The sequence below is a fragment of the Chrysemys picta genome, chromosome 11 (genome assembly GCF_011386835.1).
Source record: "Chrysemys picta bellii isolate R12L10 chromosome 11, ASM1138683v2, whole genome shotgun sequence".
NCBI classification, from domain to species: Eukaryota; Metazoa; Chordata; order Testudines; family Emydidae; genus Chrysemys; species Chrysemys picta.
Window position 1 is genome coordinate 22691930 of NC_088801.1, and position 25716 is coordinate 22717645.

Here is a 25716-nt window from a genome sequence, read left to right on the forward strand (position 1 = left end):
TATCTGGAACTGGTAATTGTTGTGTTGCTTTCTGGAAATCTTTTGAATGCAGTATCTTCTGTCAGTCTGTTTGCCTGTCTTCACTGCCGAGAATGTGTGGGAGATACCCACATCAGAGCTATCCTTTTGGGCAACAAATCTGAAGTACTATCCCATATTGATGTATCAATAGAAGAGGTTTTAGAACAAATTGATAAATGTAATAGTAATAAGTCACCAGACTAGATGGTACTCACCAAGTTCTGAAGGAACTCAAATATGAAATAGCAAGACTACTAACTATAGTGTGTAACCTGCTGCTGAAAAAAGCCTCTGTACCAGATGACTGGAGGGTAGATAGACTGAAAAATACAATGCCATACCTTGTGTGCAGTTCTTGTCGCTCCATCTCTAAAAGGATAGAGTGTAATTGGAAAAGGTTCAGAGAAGTGTAACAAAGAAGATTAATGCTATGGAATGGCTTCCATACAAGGAGAGACTAAAAACATCAGTGCTGTTTGGCTTAGGAAAGAGTGGACTAAGCGGGGATATGATAGAGGTCTATACAATCATGAATGATGTGAAATAAATGAATAAGGAAGTATTATTTACTCCTTCACATAACACAAGAACCAGAGGCCACCTGATGAAATGAATAGGCAGCATGTTTAATACAAACAAGAGAAAGTACTTTTTGACACAATGCACAATTAACCTGTGTAACTCATTGTCATGGTGACAGGTTTCAGAGTGGTAGCCATGTTAGTCTGTATCAGCAGAAACAAGGAGTCCTTGTGGCATCTTAGAGACTAACAAATTTATTTGGGCATAAGCTTTCATGGGCTAAAACCCACTTCATCAGATGCATGGAGTGGAAAAAAACCCAATAAGCAGAATACATACTATAGCACATGAAAAGATGGGAGTTCATCTGCACATCTACCAATGTGATATATGCCATCATGTGCCAGCAATGCCCCTCTGCCATGTACATTGGCCAAACCGGACAGTCTCTATGTAAAAGAATAAATGGACACAAATCAGACATCAAGAATTGTAATATTCAAAAACCAATAGGAGAACACTTCAAACTCTCTGGGCACTCAATAACAGACTTAAAAGTGGCATTCTTCAACAAAAAAACTTCAAAAACAGATTCCAACGAGAAACTGCAGAACTTGAATTAATTTGCAAACTGGACACCATCAAATTAGGCCTGAATAAAGACTGGGAGTAGATGGGTCACTACAAAAAGTAATTTTCCCTCTGCTCATACTCACACCTAAATTTCAACTGTTGGAAATGGGCCACCTCGACTGCATTGGCCTCGTTAGCACTACAAAAGTAATTTTCCCTCCCTTGGTATTCACCCCTTCTTGTCAACTGTTGAGAATAGGCCACTTCCACCTTAATTGAATTGGCTCATTAGCACTGACCCCCACTTGGTAAAGCAACTCCCATCTTTTCACGTGCTACAATATATATTCTGCTTACTGTTTTTTTCACTCCATGCATCTAATGATGTGGGTTTTAGCCCACAAAAGCTTATGCCCAAATAAATGTGTTAGTCTCTAAGGCTACATCTACACTACAGGGGGGAGTTGATTTAAGATACGCAAATTCAGCTACGTGAACAGCGTAGCTGAATTCGACGTATCGCAGCCAACTTACCCCGCTGTGAGGACGGCGGCAAAATCGACCTCTGCGGCTTCCCGTCGACGGCGCTTACTCCCACCTCCGCTGGTGGAGTAAGAGAGTCGATTCGGGGATCGATTGTTGCGTCCCGACGGGACGCGATAAATCGATCCCCGGGAGGTCGATTTCTACCCGCCGATTCAGGTGGGTAGTGTAGACCCAGCCTAAGGTGCCACAAGGACTCCTTGTTGTTTATTCATTGTCATGGGATGTTGTGAAGACCAAAAATATAAGTAGGTTCAAAAAAGAACTGGATGAGTTCATGGAGAAGTTCATCAATGGCTATTAGCAAAGCTGGTCATGGACCCAATCTCATGCTTAGTGCGACCCTAAACCTCTGCCTGTCAGAAGCCAGAAGAGGAATGATGGGATGAATCACTCAAACTGCTCTGTTCTGTCCACTCCCCTTGAAGCTCTAGTATGAGCCACTGTTGGAGACAGGTGTATAGATGGGCAATTAGTCTGACCCAGCAAGGCAGTTCTTATGTTCTTTCTCTCTCCTTCCCACATCCCATTCCTCACATACCAATCATGGCTTATGAGAAGAAACTGAAGGATGCTTCTCCCCTCTCTTTCTCTGTCCATTCATTCTTCCTTATTTCTGGCTGCTTCAAGGTATATCCAAGTGGATCTTGTCCATTCTCTTTAGAGTGTGTCAGGCAGCATAGAGAGCATTCCCCTTATCATTGCTCTGGCCATTGTTCCCAAGTCCAGAGCAAAAGAAGGTTTCGGATCAGTCCAGTGGATGTCCCAAGAGTGGTATGCAGGGCCACAAAAAGCCACATTTTGATTCTTGAGCCACCCATTGAATATTGCTTAGCTATAAAATAGACCTTAGGGAATAGCAGTGTGTCATTTTTTGTAATTTGGCCAAGAGAAAATAATATTTTAAAAAACATCATTTAGCAATATGCCTTGTTAGATGTAAAAGAATAATTAGGTGTAGAGGTCTGTAAGAGAGAATTATATGATCTAGACCTGAATAGTTTAGTTATATCTCTTGTGCAGTATATCGTCTCCAGATTTGTAATGCTGAAGATAAGAAAAAAAAGATCAATTGAATTAATTTATTTTGAATTTATACACATGCCTCTGTTTGCATTAATATTAAGTTCAATCCAAAATCTAAATAGAAAGACCACAGTCTTAGAAGTTCTCTCAATAGCATCAGCAAATCATTCTTGTTTACCCTACATGCTAATAAAACAGGAACATGACACTCCTGAAAACAAGATTGCAAAATACAGAAAATGTGGTCTGACATATTTTTCTCCCCAAAGGAGCGACTGCCACTAACTAAAGTATTTCTTATGAAGGCTCGATTGCTTAAGATGCAGAATATTAAGAGAGAAAAACACTTTAGGACACAGCCATGTCACCAGCGGTTACTCACCCCTAATGAAATTGTTAAGTGATATTCTTTATAAATAGGTCAGAGAAACTTTTGAATTGTGAAGAATGTTTATCTCTTTATCTGAAATGTTTGTATTAAATTTATAACTGGTAATTCATTAAACTCATTAGCTCTGACTAGGAGAGCAGAGCTCTATCTAGGAGATAGATTTCAGGGCTTAAAATGTTTGTGGTTACATATAAACATGAAGGCAAAGTGTGCAGAAATATATGGGATCATAATATGGTTAACTGTTTTTTTTTAAGGGAGGCCCTACGGATTAATTAAGAACAGTTGGTAGATTCAGATATTTAAATGTAAACACAATACATTATGGCTTTTTGTTAACTGTGTTTTAGTAGGTAATAAGAGAATGGATTATGGGGAGTAAAATTCAGTCCAAATTTGATTTTTTTTTCTTGTTTTGGTTCCAACTCCCAACTGTAAATCACCCTCTTTTGTGCTTAAAACTCAATTAAAGCACAACCAATTTTTACAAAAAAGACCTGGCATATCTTTGGGTAATCTGCCTGAGTTTCAGGTTTGTAGGAAAACCTGAATGCAGGTGAGTTTTAGGTTCATTGTGAAAGATTCATGTAGCTCTGATCATTTCCAAGAGTCATGTGTAATGCTTGTGTCAATTACAGTTTTGTACACTTTTCTCCTGGAAAAAAGAGGGGACTGAAAGAAATTACAGCCTCAATCCGAACAGCAGAATCAGGACCAAAATATTTATGTAGCCTTCTAGTCATGGAAGGTTTGGGGATAGCCATTACAATTTCTGGAACATAATAGATACATTAGGTTCTTTTCCCAGTTCTAGTCTATCTCCTATTTCTCTCACTGACTTGCAATGTGGCCTTGGGCTCATCATTAACTTCTCTGTGCTTCAATTTCCCTATCTGTAAAATGGGGATAATACTACCCATCTTTTAAAACTGCTTTGAGATCCTGTGAATGAAATGTTCTAGATAAGCTCAGAAGGCTTATTTATATGCCAGTTGATTTTAGCTTAATTTGCCAGAGTTGCCTTGCAAAGATTAGATCTAGGAATGATCCTAAAGTCTGTTCATGCTCAGTGGGAACCAGGTTTTCAAAAACTTCATTTTTATTTAATATATCAAATACACATATGCATATACACACACTGCACATGTCCTGTCAACAGATTGTTTCCATCTATCCTTACATGTAAATCTTGTTTGATTTGGTACAATTATATCAAGCTGATTCTAAGTTGTAAATGAATATATTTTCAGATATCTCGTCATAGAAGGAATCATTCCCAACATAACTTAATACTCACAGACATCATTAGCCCAAAGGAACAAACGGTAAGCAATCGTATTACAGAATCTATGTATTGCTTTGCTTATTTACTTTAAATGTTTTTAATGGAAATATAGTATGTGTTGTATTAAAGATGAACACTTGACGCTCTGGATGCTTTAATATGTTAAGGGGGTAGAAAGAAGTAAAGATGTGTGGAAAGTTTGTTACTTAATGGAAATTATAATGTTAGAAACGGCAAAGCATTTTAGTTAATGATATACAATTTGAATTTGCTATTGAATCAGTAGCACTAGGCTGACATTTCAGCAATACTAATAGTTAGATGTTAATTAACTGCTTATATTTCTTTTCCAAAAATTATTAGTTTTGATTTGCAGAATAAGCAAAATTAAGGGAACATACTAGGTGTGAATTTGTTTTTAGTAATGTTTGAGATTTAGTGAAGAGAAAAATATATATTGAGAAGAGTGAAGCCAGTTTTCTGCCTTTGCCCATGCTACTGTGTTTTAATTTAATTTTTTGTACATAATTAGTTACCTGTAGAATTTTACTGGAGAAAAGTGGAGGCAAATTAAAAGATTATATTTTTTAAAAGAACATTAACATGAAAATTCAGAATCTAGATAATGACATTGACTTCAATTTTGTCTGATTAAAGTCTTCAGAATTTGGCCCAGTTCCCATATATAATTCAGTTCAGGACAGTTATAGAAACCATAGCGATATAGTATTAATTATATTTTCTGATACTATTTTCCAATAACACTAGCAGACCACCTCACTCTTTCATATATTAATACACACAAATATGTGAGTGTACATCCCTGTCTGTGATAGCTACACACAATTATACCCACTACACAGACACACACAAGTGTATATATATAATTTTCATATTTAATACTTTCTTTAAGTACAGAAAGAAGCAGTCCTAGGCTTCCAGTATCTTATTTTTATGCTAATTCTTTCAGGGTATTTTAGATTATTCTCTCAACCTTTCCTCAGCTGGAAAGGTGCAGGAAGGTCAACAACTCGAAAACAAATGATGGATATTCACCGAGGCAGAAAGAAAAGAGAGTACTATAAGGACATTTCATGATTTTGTAACCCCATGTCATCCATCAGATGAAGGACTGGAAGAATAAACTGAATTGTCCTAGAAGGATTTCTGTGAAATCACATAAGATAAGAAAAGGGACATTAGCAGATGTACTGTGCAATACATCTGCATATATTGCTTTATATAGTATATGTACATAGAAACAGTGGTACCTTTAAAACCTTTTCAATTGCCTTGGTAACTAAAAAATGTTACTGCAGTATTCCCTTGGTATTCCCTGTACTAATTATGGGGAATATCAATGAATACTGGGATAACATCAAGTTATCAAAGACAACTGTAACATTTTTAAAGGCAATCATTGTACTTATTAAATCAGAATAATATATAAGCAACTACCATATATCGAAATAAGGAGCCTTCTGAATATTACCTGGAGGATTTCTAGTGCCAGGATAAACCATGAGATTGGAATACTAGTTCTTGAAATATCTAAGATAGAACTAGATATCTAAGTTAAAACAAAAGATGGGTTTCAGCTGTGCAGTTTGGATTTGAATTCCCTAGATCCCTCAGTTTTGGTAGTGTATTCATTTGCTGTTCCATTTCAGGATTGTTATAGAGAGGGGTCTGAGCAGCAACTTTCTAATCTGGAAATTGATCGTGTTCTTAAATCCCCCAAATTTCAGGATAGGGATTGTTCAGACTGAGTATTGAAATTCAACATTGCTTCTATTTGTGTTTGAATATAATAACAATCTAGATATAGTGATGGGCAAACCTTGAAATGATCAAAATTTGGATCTGGTTTGGAGAAGCGATCAACAACTTGTTGATTAGTAAAAGCTCCTCCCAACTGCCATTTCCAGGTGGATGGAAAATTCGGAGAATAACCTTCTCATCTGACATTTAACACCTCTGGCCCTTACTACACACCAGAAGTGTAAAGCAACAAAAATTGAAGGATGAGAACAGATGGAAAATGATCCAAGGGATTGTTACAAGTAGGTTGAAAAGTAGGAGGATATTGGGGTTAGTTCTTTATCTGAAATTATTCCCCCTTCTCTAGCTAGATGGAGTGATGATATGATTCTGGCGAACAATGCCTGTGGTCCTAAATGTTTTTTTTCTCTACACTCCATATTGACACCCAGGGATTTGCATGGAACATCCAACAAGGGCTGTGGTGAATTTTTAAATCAGTATTGGATGTTTTTCTAAAATACATGCTCTAGGAATTATTTTGGGGATGTTCTATGGCCTGTGCTATACAAAAGGTCAGGCCAGGTGATCCCAATGGACCCTTCTGGCCTTGGCATCTATGAATGGAATTAGTGCAAGTTGTAGAAAAGGCACACACACATTCCTATATGTTCAGATGAGGATGTCACCCAAAATGTTGTCTGTAAGAGTACAAATTTTCAGTATGCATGTACAAACATGTATGTATATGAAGTGTACACAGTATTGTATATTCCAAACTAAAACTCTCATGAGAAACTGAAGTACCCTTTGGGTACCATTGTATATACCATACTGTTTATATAGTCATATTTGTGTAGAGTAAGAACAGACTTGTATATTTGATTTTATAATCCTCCCTTATATATAAAGCATGTTTTCTATTGCTATATATAACCCTGCAGAAGGCTAACACCTATGACAGTTTTTAGGAAATCATCTGCTCCACCATGAGCTGTGATGACTCAGCAGAGACTATATGAAGTTACCAGCATCTTCCTGGGACATTAGTTCATAAATGACTGAAGTGAAGACAGTCATCTTCTAAATCACCAGTCTCTCTTCCTGCACCATTTAGGTGTTCCTTTAATGCTCTTTTCCAAGTACACCTCTACCCCGATATAACGCTGTCTCGGGAGCCAAAAAATCTTACCGCGTTATAGGTGAAACCGTGTTATATCGAACTTGCTTTGATCCACCGGAGTGCGCAGCCCCGCCCCCCAGGAGCACTGCTTTACCGCGTTATATCCGAATTCGTGTTATATCAGGTCGCGTTATATTGGGGTAGAGGTGTACTAACCTGATTTGATCCTGTTTAGCTAATGCAATCTGATGGGTTCACAGGTCATGGTGATTTAGCTGAAGGCCAAAATAAAAGTTTCTTCAACATACACTAAAACAATGCCCAACTCCTTCAGTAAGGGGTGGTTACTTTTTGTTGCACTGCCATCATAATCTGGCCATAAAGTTGGTGAAACCAACCCCTCAATTTCCCGAGTATAAGGACGATCATCTAGTGCCATTGATCTGACATAGGAATTCTTACGCTACTGAATTTCCTTGCTGCTGGTTTAACAAATAAAAGAGTGTGTGTGGGGTGGGGGTGGGGCTGGGGGTGGGGTTCAAGGAAAGGAGTGAGCCAGGATGTCCCTGTGCTCTGCCAATCCTCAACTGCAATTTTGGCCCCCTTTGAGTGCTGCAGCCTACTATAATTTAGAGCAATCCTTAGACTGCTTTAACACTGCACAGGGAGAACTGGCTTTCACAAAGCAGCACTAGGATTGGGGAACTACAAAGGTGAGGTTTAAATCACATCTACACACACACACACACACATATATTTGTGCTCTGGCCAGTTTGGCCTCACCAGATGTTCTGGCCCAGGTTTGGTAGATACACACAAGTTGTGGTGTTTTCATTTGTAATTCCAACTCAAGATTGTGGTGGCAGCGATGAGCTACTCACAGTGTGCTTTCCCTAGGTTATATCACTAGAACATTTTGGTGCAATTGTAAATTTAAGGACAAATGTTGCCCTCACCTGAACATAAACAATTCCCATTTGAGTGTGACCTTTTAATGGCTGCAAGAGGTGAGAGCCTTTGTATTACATCTCATCGGAAAGACAGTACCACTAAAAGCATAATGCCTTTTTGCACCTTACAACGGTCTTGATTTAGTACTGACTCAAAGGGAAAAGTGCCACCTATAGATGTGCACCTATACTAGATAATCTTTGGAGGTCTGTCATTTATATACCTGACGTTAGGTAGCTTATAAGAGCTAAAAATTTCACAGCAGAGGGTGCTATGGCTCTAGGATAATATATGTTCTACATAGCTTATAAGCAAACATAAAACTCCTATAGACATTTCATTTAACTGAAGATGTATTAGTGAACCAATATGATACATTTTAGCCAATGTTTCACTCATAACCAGAAACTTTACTTGCACTTAAACAGGTTTTTTTTCAGATGTAATGTTCAGAGTTTCTTTTCCATTTTATTACTATATATTTGATTGACATTAAAGATAATTTGCCAGCACTTGAAAGGAACTGACCATAGATAACTAAAATAAGAATAAGTAATAAAGTGCTACGACACTAGACATTCCTATATACAGAGTCTTGTAGCGTGTACTAAATAAATTGGTTCATATTAATAAAAGATAGGGTTATGATATAAATATTCTTTCTTGCAGGTAGTGGAAAAAGAAGGATATCTTCTAAAAGCTAAAATTGCAGATGGAGGCAAGAAGTTAAGGTATTGTGCATTTTATGTTGTGTCAATGATATAAAATTTAATCAGAAGTCATATGGGCCGTATCATGAATATCAGAAATGGCCAATGCCTGGCGTATGAACCAAATGCAATCCACAGTTTTACTATTCTGCACATGGGTGCTCTCACGTTTAATATGTTGTTGTAGCTTGCTGAGGCTACAGCTCTCAGAATATAGTTAATATGAGCTGCCAGGCTATATCATATGATATGACCATGAGCCCTGCTTCCATATTAAAAATGGGGACAGCTGCAATTCTGTTCCATTTTATGCACATTAGGTGCAGCCTTTGGGCTCCAGGCAAATAGATAATGCAGCTTTCAGCTGGACAACGTTTGGGCACAGCTGGTGTGGACTTCAGGGGTGTGATCTGGATACCCGTATAATTGCTGCTTCCATATAGGCACCTAGGGTAAGACTTTTAAAAGCTGTCAGAGCTGACCTATCTCTGCTGCTGTTGAAGTCAAAGGGAGTTTCACTATTGTTTTCAGTGGGTTCAGAGTTAGGTAAATACTGAGAGCCGAGGAAAATCCTCTCTCTATAGGTACCTGAATGGCAGCAGAACTGACACAATTCATTCTACCTTAAGAATTACTGACTAATTGATATGATATATTATAAAATTCTATCTGAAGAAAGATCTACATTTTAAAGTTCCTAACTGTCTACATAGTAATAAACCACGTGGGTCTTTTGGGTCAGTGACCCAGGGTGTTTGAAAGCAAATACTCTTTTGCCCTTATATATTGCCAAGATCATGTTGTTTAACCCCACATCATCTCTGAGGCATTATATTTTTTCTGGTAGCAAAATCCTATATACAAAGTAAATTTAACCAAAAAACAAATTGCTATACAGAAATGATCAGAACTGACCAAAACAGAGACATTCACAGGTAAACCAAAGGTTTGATTGAGCTTTCCCTTAAAGGTTTTTAAAGATGGAGTAAGACCACTGAAGTGTCTGTCTTTGTCATTCTCTGTTGTCATTCCTTGGTTTTGGTTTTTGACTGAAGACTTTTGCAAAATGTAGAGTCTCAGTAATGAGCTCTACAAAGGGCCTAACTTGGGCTAAGTCTTATCTTCTCCAGTGGCTGTTTCACAAGGGGGGTTCCTCAATAGAGCATGCCTTACCTCCCTTCTATAAGCTTGTCAGAGACATTGTTCTGTGGGCTGTCTTGTTAGGTTGAGAATGAAGAGTGGGGTGTGATGTAGCTAGTACCCAACCCATAGAGGGCCTAAGGGATGAAAATCACAGCCTTGAATTGACACCAAAAGCAAACTGGGAGCCCTGGAAAGTGCAGATATTGCTCAGGATGACACTGATATTTTAATAACTGGACTTGTTGTATCTTTTCTTCCTTCAACACCAGATATGGTGTTACAATAGTCCAATCTGGAGGTGACAAACACATGGCCAGATCCTAGTTTGAGAAGCAGCAGCACAGTTTCCTGGCAATCTTGGACTGGAAGAATGCATTCATTTCTTGCAACTTTTATGCATTATTAGTGATGAGTTGAGTCAGCCTCAAGGTTTCATTCTGTGTTGATGACCTAAGTTCAAAGGAGTATCAGTTGAAACTTTGAATTAATTTGCTTTTTTGGGATTTTCTATCAGACATTTAACATTACTTAAACAAAGGGTATGTATGAGTAAGAAGTGGGGCTTTGCATGTGTTAATGCCATGTAGTAATCAGAACAGAAAAGCATGCAGAATATGTTTGTTTCCAACTCATATGGTTACACATGGAACATTCAGAATATTATTATTGCATTTATAAACATGGCATTGTCCATTCAGATTTTAAAAGCACTTCTGTATTAAGAGACGGAGCAATTGTGAACAGTGTTGGTGTTATAATGTGCTGCCATCAGGTGTCCATTTGATAGAATGCAAATACTGCTGCTGCTGCAAGGCTGATGTATTAAGTGTATTGCTTCATTTTACAATATGAAAATGTCAGATTTCACACTTTGGTGATTCTGCCACCATTTTTTAAACTTTATATAAAACAATTCTATTGATTCAAAAAGGATTTTATGCAATATACTTTTTGGTTTTAATTTTGGATCTTTCTGCATACTGATATTGAGGACTGTCTGTCTCTCTTTGTAGATGAAAAACAGACAAAGACAACTTCTTTTTTTTGGTCTATGTATACTTTATCCATCTTCTCCCTCTCTTTATTTATCCCTTATTGCTCATTCACTGGGAGTGAATTTTTCAAAGCTATGGAATATGCATCTGGAAAAGCCTACAGTCACTGCTGAATTGACTTTCCCAAAGGGCTTGAAAACCTTGCCCACACTTTTACATGTCCAGTGAAATTCTATATATGAATGTCCATCTGTAGAAAAACCAGTTACCCCCCAAAACTATATTTGACCTTATTAAGGTCTGTCTAAGCACTTCATAAACAAAGACTGCTTTTGTGAACTAAAAATTAAAGGTAAATAAGTAGAAACCATGAAGTTTTGATTTAAAGATAATTTTTAATGTAAGGAGAATGGTAGGGAAAAAACCCATCTTGTCCTGAAGCCATACTCAAATATGATATAGTCATTGTCTTGTCAGATTCTGATTCTGCTACACACTATCCTGCAAGAACACTCTGAATCTTCATATGTCATAAGGGATTGAACCAACCCTTTCCCCTAAAAAAGAGAATTCAAAGTTCACCAACACTGCTTGTTGCCACATGGCACTAAAGTCTTGATGCAGAATGCTTTGAAATTACCGTATCTGAGACATGGTCTCACCTCAGTATTCCATAACACTAACAATCCATGCTTACATGCAATATATAGATGCAGTGGTTGTTAGCTAACCACATACATGCATCATCAGGAACATACCTCCAATTACAGTTCTTGTGAAGCTTAGATCTTTCACTTCTCAAGGGATCCTTCAAAATTATTTTTCAGGTTTCCTCTATTCTTCTTCCACACTGTGGCAGGGTGATGACTCACTGGCGTGGCGCCCCCTGCTGGCCATCTCGGGAATTAGGTCTTTCCAGCCCAGAGTGCCCTCTACAGGCCGGTGTCTCACCCACCGCTGGCCCCCCATGTCCCTTCTGGGCCCCGGTGCCCCTCTACTTCAGGGTTCTGCCCCCAGCAGCAACCCACTGTCTCTGGGTCTCCCCTCCCAGGGGAGCCCCCAACCCTCTATCCCCACCTTGCCTCAGTGACTACTGCCAGTCATCATCTAGCCCCCACTCCCTGGGGCGGACTGCAGTCAGTAAACCACTCATCATCGGCAAGGGGGTTAGGACCTGCTGCCTTTGCTTATCTCTGGGCTGACTCCCTGCAGCCTCTTTTGTAGGTCCTTTACCAAGGCCTGCAGCCTGGGATTTTGCTAGGCAGGAACTCCTCAGCTTCCTCTGCTCTTGTCCAGCACTGTTTACCGTAACAAGGCCTGCTGCCTAGGATTTTGCTAGGCTGGAGCTCCCCAGCTCCCTCTGCCCTTCCCCAGCACTGCTCCACCCTAAGTGCCCTTCTCAGCTCCCAGGCAGCCAGGTCCTTGTCTCTCAAAAAGCTAGAGAGAGGAGAATGTTTTCCAGTCTCTGGCCTTCAGCCCTCTTATAGGGCCAGCATGGCCTGATTGGGGCATGGCCCCACCTGTGACTGCTTTCCCCCAATCAGCCTAGCTTTCCCCCCATCCCAGCCCTCTCCCCGGGCTGTTTTAAGCCCTTCAGGGCATGAGCAGGGTGACCATCCCGCTACACACACCCTTTAGCTTCATCCTGGATTTCAGGATGAGATGAACCCTAAAACTCAAAGTGAAACTCCGGGTGCGTCTGGACTTCAATCACAGAGTCAGAGAGTTGCTCATGTAGACATACCTGAGCTAGCTTTAATCTAGCTAGCTTGGGTAACAGAGCAGTGACTCTGCAGCAGGACAGACTTCGGGGTGGGCTAGCCCTGCCAGTAATTACCCATCAGGCTTCAGGGTTCAGCCCACCCTGAAGCCCGTGCTGCCTTGGCTTTGCTGATATAGTACCTGATTAAAGCTAGCTCCAGTAGGACTACACAAGCTGCAACCCCACTCTGTGATTGCAGAGTAGACATATGCTCAGTCAAAACAACAGTCTTACGTGGCTTTGTGCAAAAGCAAATTTCACATCTTCAGTGCAAAATTGTAAATAGCTCCAGGTTCTCTTGAAGCTGGGCCCAAGTTAACAGGAAAGGTTGCACACCTTAGGGAACCTTCTGATGAATCTGATCTGAGTTCTGAGTTTGTAAGGAGACTTGAAATTCAGTAGGTTTTGAGTATCGTTTGAGTATGGCTTTTCTTGTGACTCCCAGTACTCACAACACATGTTTTATGTTGATGAATCAAATAAAGCCAACTTATGTACTCTTGAGCAAGTCTGATTATATGTCTACTAGAGGGGGGGCTCTGGTACACATGTATGCAAATCTCTTGCATACTGGCCCCTATCTTAGTTCTCCACTAGCTTTGCCTGAGTAGACTAGGGCTGGCAAGTGCTTTCAACTTGAGGTCTACTGCTAATTTATGTGTGGATTAATTATGAAACACGTACTGGATTGACACAGGATAGGTCAAATAACCCGCCCGGTATTGCCTCAGATGTCCTCGCTGGGAATGTAAAATATTAGGGACGTCAACCAAAATCATTGATCATTGCACACTGGTCTGGTAGCGGGGGCGGTAGAAAGGACACTCTCACTGAAGAGCCTTCAGTAAAAAAAGGAACTGCAGATAAGGTTTGGCTGGAGAACCCTTCCCCTTGGTTTTTACTGGTAGCCGTTTTTGAAACCCAGATAATAACAGATAGTTATAATACTACCTCATAAGGATATTGTGAGGATTAGTTAGCAGTTTATTGCAAATAATGGTCCATATCTTCAGCTATTGTGAATCAGCATAGTTCATATCAGCTGAGGATCTGGCCCAGTTATTCACTGTGAATTTGAGAGGGAGTTTCCTAAATCAAAGTTCTATTGACTTTCAGTGGAACCTGTGTTATTTGGGTACTTTGGAAAATCCCACCCTTAGCCTTCTTTTTTGGTTAGCAAGTCTTCACAAATGGATCCACATTTTCTTCAAATGTGTTTGCTTTTGGTAAATATTCACCAAATAAACTGGGTGAATAATTTTCAGCTTCTGGGTTGTTCATGGATTGTTGCCTTCAGATATTTGGTTTTGCTGCTCATTATTTATATAGGCTGGGTGGTCACTAATATGCCTGAGGTCAAATCCTGGCCGTGTTAATGTCAGTGAGAGTTTTGTCTTTGATTTCAATGGGGCCAGGATTTCACCCAAGGTGGTATTTCTGCTCCTTGATAGAATGACTGAAATATATTAAATAGGAGCGTAATCAATAGTGAATTGTGATTAATTATCACTTCTGGTGCACGTTTTGGAATGAATAATGGTTTCTGCTAAAATTTACAACACTTTTAGGATTTGCAGTATTTTTGTCTGTGGTGTGTCTAAATTCTTGGGGATGACAATATGACCCCATAAATCACAGAGAATGAAACTTAAAATTTTTATTTGCAAATATATTTTTTTCTGTGTGACTAGTTCTGTTAATTAGGTAATGATAGTGCCATGCTTTTGAACAAGCGTCCATTAGAGTGATGAATATTATAATCTACTGTGTGGTTTGTAATTACCTTTTTTTGTGTGGTTCTCTCCAGTGTGCTGCTAGCAACCTTGAAAGCATGTTTTTGTCTCTTCTATACCTCTCCACAGAAGTTGTTGCTGTTTGTGTTTGACAAATTAAGAACTTCTATATGTCGTTACGCTTTCTTGTAACTTACATAAAATACTACTACTGTGTATCTTGATCTGCTGGAAACCTCTCTTGTTTGATTCTGGTTTTTTTTATTATGGACAGGGAGAAAATGTATTGATCTTTAAATATAGGTTCTATGCACAGCTCAGTATACCTCACACTGATATTATGACATCTTTGACAGGTTTCAGAGTAGCAGCCGTGTTAGTCTGTATCCGCAAAAAGAAGAACAGGAGTACTTGTGGCACCTTAGAGACTAACAAATTTATTAGAGCATAAGCTTTATGCATCCGAAGAAGTGGGCTGTAGTCCACGAAAGCTTATGCTCTAATAAATTTGTTAGTCTCTAAGGTGCCACAAGTACTCCTGTTCTTCTTTCTATGACATCTTTGCTATTCCTGTCCTGGGCCTATCTTAAATATCGATCTCCAAATGGTGCCCAATCATACAGACCCTGATGCAGTAAAATATTTAATCACATGTGAACTTCAAGCATGGAAATAGTGCCATTGATTTCAATTGGACTCTTCATTTGGTTAAAGTTGTGCATGTGCTTAAGTGCTTTGATGGATAAGAGCAATGCTGGGCTTTAAATGTGAATTCAGGGAATTGGCCCATCAAGCCCATGGAGCAAAACTCAGACATGATGTGAACAGGTGCAACTCCGTTAACATCAACAAAAGTGCACTTGTTGACACAGAGTGTGAATTTGGACCATTTTCATTTCTAAAAAAGGATTGGAACCCAGGTCTTCAAATATGAAGTGTTATTGGCTTAATCCATGGTATTATCTTCCTCAACCAAGATAGCTCATGCTTACTTGATCCATTAATTTTATTTTATTTTATTTTTTTAAGGAAAAACTGGTCTACTTCTTGGATCGTTCTTGCTGGTGGGAAAATAGAATTCTACAAAGAATCCAAACAGCCAGCATTGGCCAATCTGGTAGGCAGTTATCTATCTTATTGTGCTCATCTTTTCAGAAAGAATGTTACTAAATAGAAAGTTTGGCATCATCAAAATAAATAAATAAATACAATCAAACTAAGTACGCAATCGTAACACATCTGAGAACAGCTGTAAGAAAATGATTCAAACTTTTAATCAGGTGGAGGCTGGGGGAAGGAATACAACTTAACGTGTCTTTTATTAAGAGGTGCATTTTGAGAATAATTGCAAAGTGAGATGGATGGTGAACGACTACCCAGTAATGTGAAGGTAACACTTTAAATGAAGGTGCCAGTTACAAATGCTTTATTCTTATTTATGAAATGATCACTAAATGCAGCTACTTCCTCAAATAATGTATTATAAAGCGTGTTATAAAATGCATTAGTAATAAATGCTTAACAGATGATGCGATGAGAATCTGTTGCAAAGGATATTATAAGACGTAAATTGTATTAAACCAAGTGTGTGCATCTTTAATACATGAATTTTAGTTGTTATCCAGCATGCTATAAAGTGGCTTATGCATTAATAAATAATAATTAACTATTTATAAATGGCACCTTAATAAAGGGTGTTACCAAAGGGAAAAACACTGTAAGTTAGCAAAGTGATTTTTCATCTTAGTATAGATGTGACACCTACCATATCCAGCTAACCTTCCAGAACATTTCTTATGACTCCTTCTAATACAGTTAATGCAATTTCTGAAGCTGTAGTTACTACAAAGTGAAATTCGCAGTACCTTTTTATTGTGCCCCAAGGAGAGGCCACTGATCTTAGTTTTCAGAGATGTGACAGTTACATTGCACAAGCAATAGTGGCATGTATCCCTTCAGTGCTAGTTAGTGTGGAGTCTGAGCCTACAAACCTTCGTATGGGCTCCAGAAAGAGAAGTCAGTAAGTGTATGACACTGTGGACAGAACAGGAATGGTTTGACAGAGCCCTACTGTGAAAGGTTCCCAAGGCTTCATCAAACCTGCCATACCTTATTGAAGTGATGGGTGGCCAAGAAGGTGCATTTTTTGGCAGGAGTCACAAACAATAAACTAATTTATATGTGGCAGGTGATGAAAAGTTTTTTAGTTCTATGCTCTTAAACCACCAATATTGTTTGCCATAACCTCTTCTCTAAATGGGTACCCTTCCCTGGCCCTCCTTGCCCACATGTGCAAAGGGTTGTTTGTTAAAAAAAAATAGTAAAAAAGGCTATTTTTGATCATTTCAATATCTTTTTATACTGAAATGGCTGGATGATGTCATGTTTCCGAAGCTATGCAGACAAACATTATGTATAAATTAAAATTGATTTGGAATTCTGTGTATAGAATCATCTTGAGTTATAGGCTAGAAAATTAAATTGGCTTAATTAAAGTGATCTGATTTAAAAATGTATTCTGTTAGCATGTGCTTTTGGGCTGGTATCTCAGACCTGCGCCTGTTGGATAACTGTCCACATCAATCCCACAACTAGCACCAACTGATACCCTTCATAGGAATCTCAACAGAGTGGGCAAAGACTAAATGAGCAGCTGTCTCACACCTGCAGATCATCCCTCCATGTCGCAGTTACAATTCCCTGTGCTGGACCAGGTAGTGGCTGTCAGTTTGATACCTTTCACAAGCAATACATTCTCCTAAAATAACTTAATATAAAATAAATAATAGAGAACCTAAGGCAAATCCAGGTTTAAAGATCAAAAGCCACCAGTTCTCGTGAAAAGACCCGTTGGGAACCTCAGCTTCTGATGGTTCCACCACAACTTCATATGGACCTGCTAACCCAGAGCCTCCTTATATTGGCTCTGTCGGTATGAGCAGACAGAACCCTGAGCACTCCAGGGAGAATAAAGAGATACATCTTTGCTCCACCAGAGAACATCTTTTGTTCCCCCAGATCTGTATTCTCCTCTGTTGACAGGACCATCCCTTACCAGGGTGATGTATCCCCTGGTGAGGTCAAAAGGCTACAGGGTAAGTCTCTTCCATCCTGTCTACTAGCTGCAACTTTTTTCCCACAGAGCTATTGGCACCACCGATTGAACCGGATATGGTCTTTTTTGTCATCAGGAGACTCAGAGCTACTGGAGGAATTGTCATTACCTCCTCCAAGAGAGATCCATCCAGACAGGACATTGAGAACCTCCTGAAACCAACCTGCACCCAGAATGTCCCCTTGGGACTAACTGTACCCATGCCTTGGGGACCTCCCCAACCCAACTTCAAACACTCCTACTGGTCCTACTGAGGCCCATGGGACCCATACATATGATTCCCAGGGTCAGTGCTATCTAACATGGAGTCATTCCACCCCTCCCCTCTAAGACAACAACCAGAGCTTCCTCCTGACCCTACAGAGTAGGAAAACTATGAACTGGATCTGGGGGTTCCACCGGCACCGGCAACACTATCTTCCTCATCTCTGAATGAAGCAGTCACTCCAGCTGTGCCGTCCCCTATGGATGACTGTAGTGAGGCTGAGTGGCCTCCCTCTGAGTGGGAGAGCGAGGGGCCACTACACAACACTCCCCTTGGTGGGCAGAGCCTAGTCTGCCTTACCCCCCTCTCCAGAAGTGCCAGGGCGGGGCCAGAAGTATAAGAGGAAGGCCCTGCAGCCTGGTTGGGGTGGAATCCCCGGAGGAGAAGACGCTCCTGCTGTACTGCCGTGCCCAGGAGGGGAACCTACCCCCGGCTGTCCAATAGCCACAGAAGTGGGAGATCCCGACGAGGAGTGGCCTGGACCACCAGCCGTGGTGTACCCCGAGGAGCCTGAGGAGCCCTGAAAGTGAGAGGTACCAAACCCCAGGGAAGCAGGAAGTGGCCCAAGAGCAGCCACGGAGCAGCCGGCTGTGGAGCCAGGTGTGGCTCAGTTGGTATGTTGCGGCTGGACCCCCGCCGACGCAGGGGTAGCCAATCCTGCCTCTGCCAGGGCCCTGGGCTGGGATGCGGTGGAGTAGGGTGAGCCCACGTCCCCCTGCCCCCTTACCCCTGGGTGGCCAGCTCCCTACACTGTGCAGGGAAGCTCCCACCCTGAAGAAGGACCCTCCCTTACCAGCTCCCTTATAGACTGTTGCTTTGCTGGCTGCCTGAGCCCTGCCCCAGCTAAAGTCACCCTTGAGGCTGTTTGTTTGCTGGCAGCCTGAACCTCTTCAAGCAGAGGCCTGCACCAGCTCCATGGACTCTGATTGTCCTGCTGGCAGCCAGAGCCCCGCCCCAGCTGAAGCCAGCCCCCTGTAGCCGGTATTTAATTGCTGGCAGCTTGAGCCTCCCCAACCCTAAGCTAAAGCCTGGCCATGACTGTCTGATGCCTAATCCTATTGTGGGGCTGGGAACTAGAGGACCTGGGGGGGCCTTGCTTCACCTCGGGGGGAGACAAGGGCCCTAGACTGTTCTGCAGCTTCATGCCTTGGCCAGACAAGCCCGAAGGCAACCTGAACAAGTGGTCTCCCGTCGAGTGGGAGAGCGAGGGTCCACTACAATGGCCACAATTTCAAGAACTGCCACACAGACTCCACACTAACTAGCACTAACTATTGCTTGTGCAATGTAACTGTCACATCTCTGAAAACTAAGATCAGTGGCCTCTCCTTGGGGCAGAATAAAAATCACTTTGTCCACAGAAAATTCCCTTAATATTATGGTGGGTCCTGACCACTATCAATACAGGTGCTTCCATTTGGTCTAGCAACTGCACCCACAATCTTCACCAAAGTGTTTCTAGTAGTAGCAGCACAGTTCAGATGAAGTGGCTTTCCATACTTAGACAACTGACTTCTCATTATCAGGACACATCTAGAAGCCCTTGCATCAGCTTAATCACTACTTCAGCTTCTTTCATCCCTAGGAGTCTGTGTGAATTTGGAAAAGTCTATTCTAACCATGATGCAAACTACAGAATTCATAGGAGGGACCTTAGACTCAGTCAGGTTGAGGGCTTATCACCTCATGGAGAGATTTCACACCATGAGCAACTTGATAGACCAAGTTATGTACAACCCTCAAACATCTTTCCAGTCTTGCCTTGGCTCTTGGAGCACATCGCATCAGGTATTACCACATTCCATTCATCAGACTCCACCTCCAAACCTCCAATGAATGGCATCCCATCCGCCAATTAGCATCTTATCCTTTCTCAATCTCTTGATTCAGCAGTATGGTAGAGTCAAGAACCCCAGCCATGAAACACTTGGTCTTGTGGCTTGGTATTTGGATGGGCATCAAGCCTAGAATGTTCTTGATCTAAAGCTCTGCAAACAATTCTTAATAATAGCAGAAAGGATTCCACCAGAAATTGTTACCTAGCCAAGTTGAAACATTTCTCTATCTGGGTGCAGAAAAACCATATATCTCCAGAGGCAGCAGATGTTTCCCTTAGCTCGCTACAGATTCACCTGGTGGCAATCAGTGCATGTAAGCCACCATTGGACAGTTACTCGATCTTTATTCACCCAGTAACCACCAGATTCTTGAAAATTCTTGAAAGGTCTGATCAGAAAATTTCCACCAGTAAAGAAACCTACTCCTCCCTGGAACCTTAACTTAGTACTTTCGGCACTCACTCAGTCACCCGTTAAACCGTTAACTGCATGTTCCACGTCTCAGCCATCAATAAAGGCTACCTTCCTCATTGCCAACACCTCACCCAGAAGGGTAGGTGAACTCAGGGCACTAATGACTGATCTGCCATATACAATATTCCATAAGGATAAAGTCTCTGAGTACATCCGAAATTCACTCGTACGATAGTTTTAAAATATCACATAAACTAGTCAATTCACTTACCTTTTTTATTTTTTTCCAAAGCCCATGTTCTGGTGAAGAGAGGAGACTCCATTCCCTTGATGTAAGATGAGCATTGGCATTTTACCCGCAGAGAATAAAACTGATCAGAAAGTCAACTAGACTGTTTATTGCCGTAGCAGAACAACTCTGAAGTCAAGCTATAGCCTCTCAGAGGATCTATAAGTGGATCTCTGGCTGAATCCTACTCTATCAGTTGACACAGCTCCCTCCCCCACATGGATAAGGACTTACCCTACAAGGGTATTGAGGATGCTCAGCTGCTTGCAGGAAGGACTCCACACCTTGTAGAGTCAGGTTCCAAATACTTAATCTTGCACTCACTCTAGTTAAAATTTCATTGAATTAATTTGGTACAGGGTCAGGCCTGAAATCCCAAAGGGGAAAATTCATCTTTGGGTTTGCCAGGCATGTAAAACTAGACCAGAAAAGTTCACCTGTTAGTTGTGGATTCCATGAAGGTCATGAGCTGCACTGAACTCACACATGGCACAGCTTAGGCAGGGGAAGGAAAGGTGGCTGTATGCTGCCTTTTTATCTTCCAGGATGTGAGGCCAGTCAGGGTGCTAAGCCAGCCCTAGCAAAATCTAGAGCCCCCCCAGGGCTACTCTAACTTGCACTAGGAGTGAGGACCATTCCATCCAGCTGAGGTTCGTTAAAGTGTGATATATATACTCCAAACCCAGCCCCACTTTCTCCAATCCCTGTCACATCTCCTCCAGACCCTCTGCAGGTTTCTTGCCTCCCGGTATGACAGGAGACTTAGAGGCTTGAGTAAAAGCAACATAGTCTGGTTTATGTCAGTCGAAGATTCCCCCACACTGGAAGAATTTTCGTCAGCCCCTTTAGGACTGGTTTAATGGGTGGTGCAAATGGGCCTTACCAGAGAATAAGGATATGGTCCAAATCTAAATCTAACTCTGTTTAAATGTTAAATAAGTAAGTACATGTTATGAAACAGCAGTTCATTCCAAGCCAACATCCTGCCCTGAAAATGCACTTCTTCAGCAGTGCTCAGGGTCAGTGAAATAATATTCACATCCTTGTATCTTTATCTTACTTTTTTGTTAATAAAAGGTCAAATTTAGCAGAACAACCATTATGTGCACATGACTAAACTGAGAAACCATTTTCAGTAACTTTCGAGGTCCTGGCCCAATCCTCTCCTTTCTCTTTGCTGGCCTTCCTCATTTTGTCACATCTCATGTCATGACACATAGACTGCACATTTCAGCATTTGTTCCCTCTGATCTGACCATAGCCCCATACACCTCCCCTCACTCAGATTAGCCTTCCTCTCCCAGAAATGGTCTTTTAGGTGGTGGGGCTATGGCAGCAGTATCTACCTGAAACAAAATTACAGGCATGAATTAATGTTGCTGTATGTTTGTGTATTTTGGGGGACAAAACAAAAATGAGCCTGACTTTGGCTTTTGGGCTATTAGTCTGAAAGTTCAGAAATAAATCAAAAATTGGGACTGCAGGTTTGAACTTTTTTTTTCTTTTTGCTATATTGTCAAATATTTTACATAAAACTTGAAGAAACTGTAGATGACTATCACTGCTAATTATGTCATAATCCAACATGTCAAACCCAAACCTAACGCATCAGAGAAGTTCCTGGTCAAACTAGCTAAATCCAGGCAAGTTGATTCTATCTGATGCATCTAATGCAATGTTTGTTTGTTTTTTTAAACCCATTCAGCCTGCTATAATTTTGATAGCTGAAAAGGAATAATATAATAAACTTCATTAAGAATCATTTGTTTACTGATTTTTTTTCAAATATTGTTTATTTCGGCAAAGGGGGAACTCAACCATTAATTAAATAATGCAATAAAGTCAATGTTCATTCATTGTAGTATGAATTTAATAACAGCAATTTTATTTATAACAGGAAAATGATGTGATTTAACAAAAAGATAAATACTGCTTTGGATTATAAGGTTATTAATTCATTAATTCTTAAGTACTGTATATAAACTGAAAATTTAAAATAACGATGAATCATTATAAAAAGAACAATACTTCACTGTAAAGTCACTCAGGCAACATGAGGGCAGAAATGAAATCACATACACATAATCCCTCTCTTATTGCTGAAGAAGTAATGTTTATTGGCGATTTAAATATATATTTACCATAGTTTTTAATAATATTCTAATACACAGAATTGATTATACCTATAGTCACACAGTTTACTGTGTTATTCCTTGCTTTTGTATCCCTATTGTAATATAGGACTGATCCCAGATAAGCTAGTAATAAAATTGTTGTTGACTTCAATGAGGGAAGGATCGGGCCCATAATTCTTTTCAGCTTAGCACTGCCATGTGGCCTCATCATTAGTATTAATTAGAAAAAAATGTTACTGTAAAGCATAGAAGGAGAGCTTGAGAGATGTTTGCTTAAAAAACTGTTAAAATATTAATAAACTTACAAAGGAAATGTAATGGTTTGATGAATTTGTATTTTTTGCTCCTGGTTTGATCATTCCTAGTCAAAAATCTGTATTTCATACCACTTTATAGAAGTCACAAAACCTGTTGAACTCCTATTTTTTTTGTATTTTAAATTGATAACATGATCAAAAAGGATCATAGTTCCATTCCTAGCTTCTGCTTGTATCAGGCTGTCAAGAATTCCCTACATAAAATTCTGTTTTCAAAGATTTGTAATTTTGACCAAGAGAAGAATGAGTGCAATTTTTTCTGGAGAGTTTATTGAACAGAGGATATTTAACACATATTCAAACTGCCTTGTAAATGCCTCCTAAATCCATATTCATGCAGAGGATGATTTAATTGTAACAGACACTTATATCATTTTACAGTATAACCCCCACCAACAACACTGATATAACATAAATGGTCTGACTGAAAAGCACAAAGCAAGGACATTAAGTTTTAGGTCTCTCATGGTATCCTTAACTCATCAATTAATGTGTTAGTTATGTCTACATGCTTATGAAGCAGATTGTGGATCGTACAGCACGTAGGACAGCACAAGGCCATGTTGTACTTTCAGATATGTTCATGGACTTCCTGTAGATTTAAATAGGGGCCACATGTGTACACCGGAGATCCATTTTGTTAATAATGATACCTAGCTCTAATATAGTGAATTTCATGCAGAGATCACAAAGCACTTTTCAGAGGAGGTCAGTATCATTGTTTCCATTTTACAGGTGGGAAAACTGAGGCACTGTGGGATGTGGAAACTGATGGGATGGGGAAACTGAGGGAGCACTGTGTCCAATTCTGGGTCCCATACTTAGGAAAGATGTGGCCAAATAGGACAGAGTCCACCGGAGAGCAACAAAAGTGAGAAAAGGTTTAGGAAACCTGACCTATGAGGAAAGGTTAAAAAAACTGGGCATAATTAGTCTTGAGAAAAGAAGACCGAGGGGGGACCTAATAACAGTCTTCAAGTATATTAAAGTATATAAGGAGGATAGTGATCAGTTGTTCTCCATGTCCACTGGAGGTAGGATAAGAAGTAAATGTGCTTAATCTGCAGCAAGGAAGTGTTATGTCAGATATTAGGGAAAACTTTCTAACTATCAGGGTAGTTAAGCTTTGGCATAGGCTTGCAAGGGAGGTTGTGGAAACCCTATCTTTGGAGGATTTTAAGAACAGATCTACATTTACATGGTTCTGCCTCAGTGCAGAGGAGTGTACTTGATGACCTTTTTAGGTCCCTTCCAGCCCTACATATCTATGATTCTGTGATCTCACTGTCAAGGCACTTTATCCTGATCTCATCCTAAATTTTACTTTCTTCCTTTTTGTCTTATGTTCTTCCAAGATTTTCTCTCCTTTATTGGTGTTTACACCTTCCAAATTTTGGTTGAGTGGGTAGTCTTTTCCTTCACCCCAGGTGTGTAAGTATTTGCAGGCACAGCCAATAACTTTGTGATTTTACCAAAGAGAGGAAGCAATCAAATTTGTCTGACAAAATCTGCACCAGTCCCCCAGGGAACTGCACATGGCTGCACACATGGGAGTGCAAACCCCACTTCTTGATAGAGCATTGTGGATGGAATCCTTGACAGGTGCTTCATAGATATTCCTGTCTCTGAGCCCCTGCTACAGATTTTACAATTGGAGTGATTGATCTGTCCCATGAATATGGTGCATATATATAAAAAGTTGTGCAGTACTGAATTTTGTAACTTGTACATTTCTATTAAAATATTTTGCTTGTAATAATAATTTGCCCTTCAAAATCTTCTATCTGGAGATCTCAAAGTGCTTAAAAAAATTAATTAAGCTTCACAACATCCTTGTGAAATTAAGTATCAATATTACCATTTTGCAGATGGAGAAATTGAGGTTTAGGGAGGTTAAGCTGCTTGTCAAAAGCTAAACAGGAAGTCTGTGGCAGAGTTAGATATGGAACCTGTTAATTTCATAGCATACACACTGAGAAATTAGATAAACACATAAATACTCATAGTGGAAAGTTGCAATGTAACACTGCTTTATTTTTGAGAATCCAGAATTTTAACAAACAAGAACCCAAAAACAGAGAAAGAGAAAACAGGCTACTCCTTATGGCAGACAGGCACAACTCAACCCACATTGCTTTTATGCTGGCTTTTGCAGAGTGACTCTGAGTGCACTGCACAAATTCCTGCAGAGCCCCTGAGCCTGCAAGCAGAACCAGGAACCCTCCCTTCCACACTCTTAAAGTGACAATCCTCATACCCCACAGAATGCACCTGTTTCTTCCAGCCTAGTGCTTTAGTTGCAAGAACATCCTTCTCTTTTGAATAACATATCCTTTATTTCCCTTTTTGAAACAAGGAACAAAGACCTATTATAGAACCTGTTACTGCCAAGGGTCCTGAGACACGGAGGTATTGTGGTTTGGCAAATTAGGAGTATAGTTATAACTCCAGTCCTGAAAAATGCTAGGTTCCATGACTGCAAAGCTTTTGATTAGGATTTTTTACTGTGGTTCTCTCAATACAAATTGATCCTTTTTTTTTAATCAATTCAAAGCAACTCTGTAAATACATGGTTTTTAGCCATTAATAACGTCAGAGAAATTTAGTGAGCATTTTTAGGAAGCCGAAAAATATGATTGTGCTGGAATCGCCATGGTGTCTGCTGCCATTTGGTTTTCTTTACAACCAATGTCTAAAGTTAGAGTGGTTTAAAGTAGCTGTATGGCCGAGTGGATAGAGGACTCAGGAGACCCGAGTTGTATTCCCATTTATGTCTCTTCCCTCCTCCATGCCTCAGTTTCCCC

General features: G+C 40.2%; 1 protein-coding gene across 3 annotated transcripts in view; it reads left to right on the forward strand.

Moving 5' to 3' along the window:
• The window catches only part of ARHGAP15 (Rho GTPase activating protein 15), a 456603-nt gene that overhangs the window by 70383 nt on the left and 360504 nt on the right, over window positions 1-25716 (forward strand). For all 3 annotated transcript variants that reach the window (XM_065561627.1, XM_005305087.4, XM_065561626.1), the window contains exons 3-5: window positions 4327-4401; window positions 8866-8927; window positions 15569-15656. In XM_065561627.1, the coding sequence (XP_065417699.1) occupies window positions 4327-4401; window positions 8866-8927; window positions 15569-15656 (225 nt within the window). The remainder of the gene's footprint in view (window positions 1-4326; window positions 4402-8865; window positions 8928-15568; window positions 15657-25716) is intronic.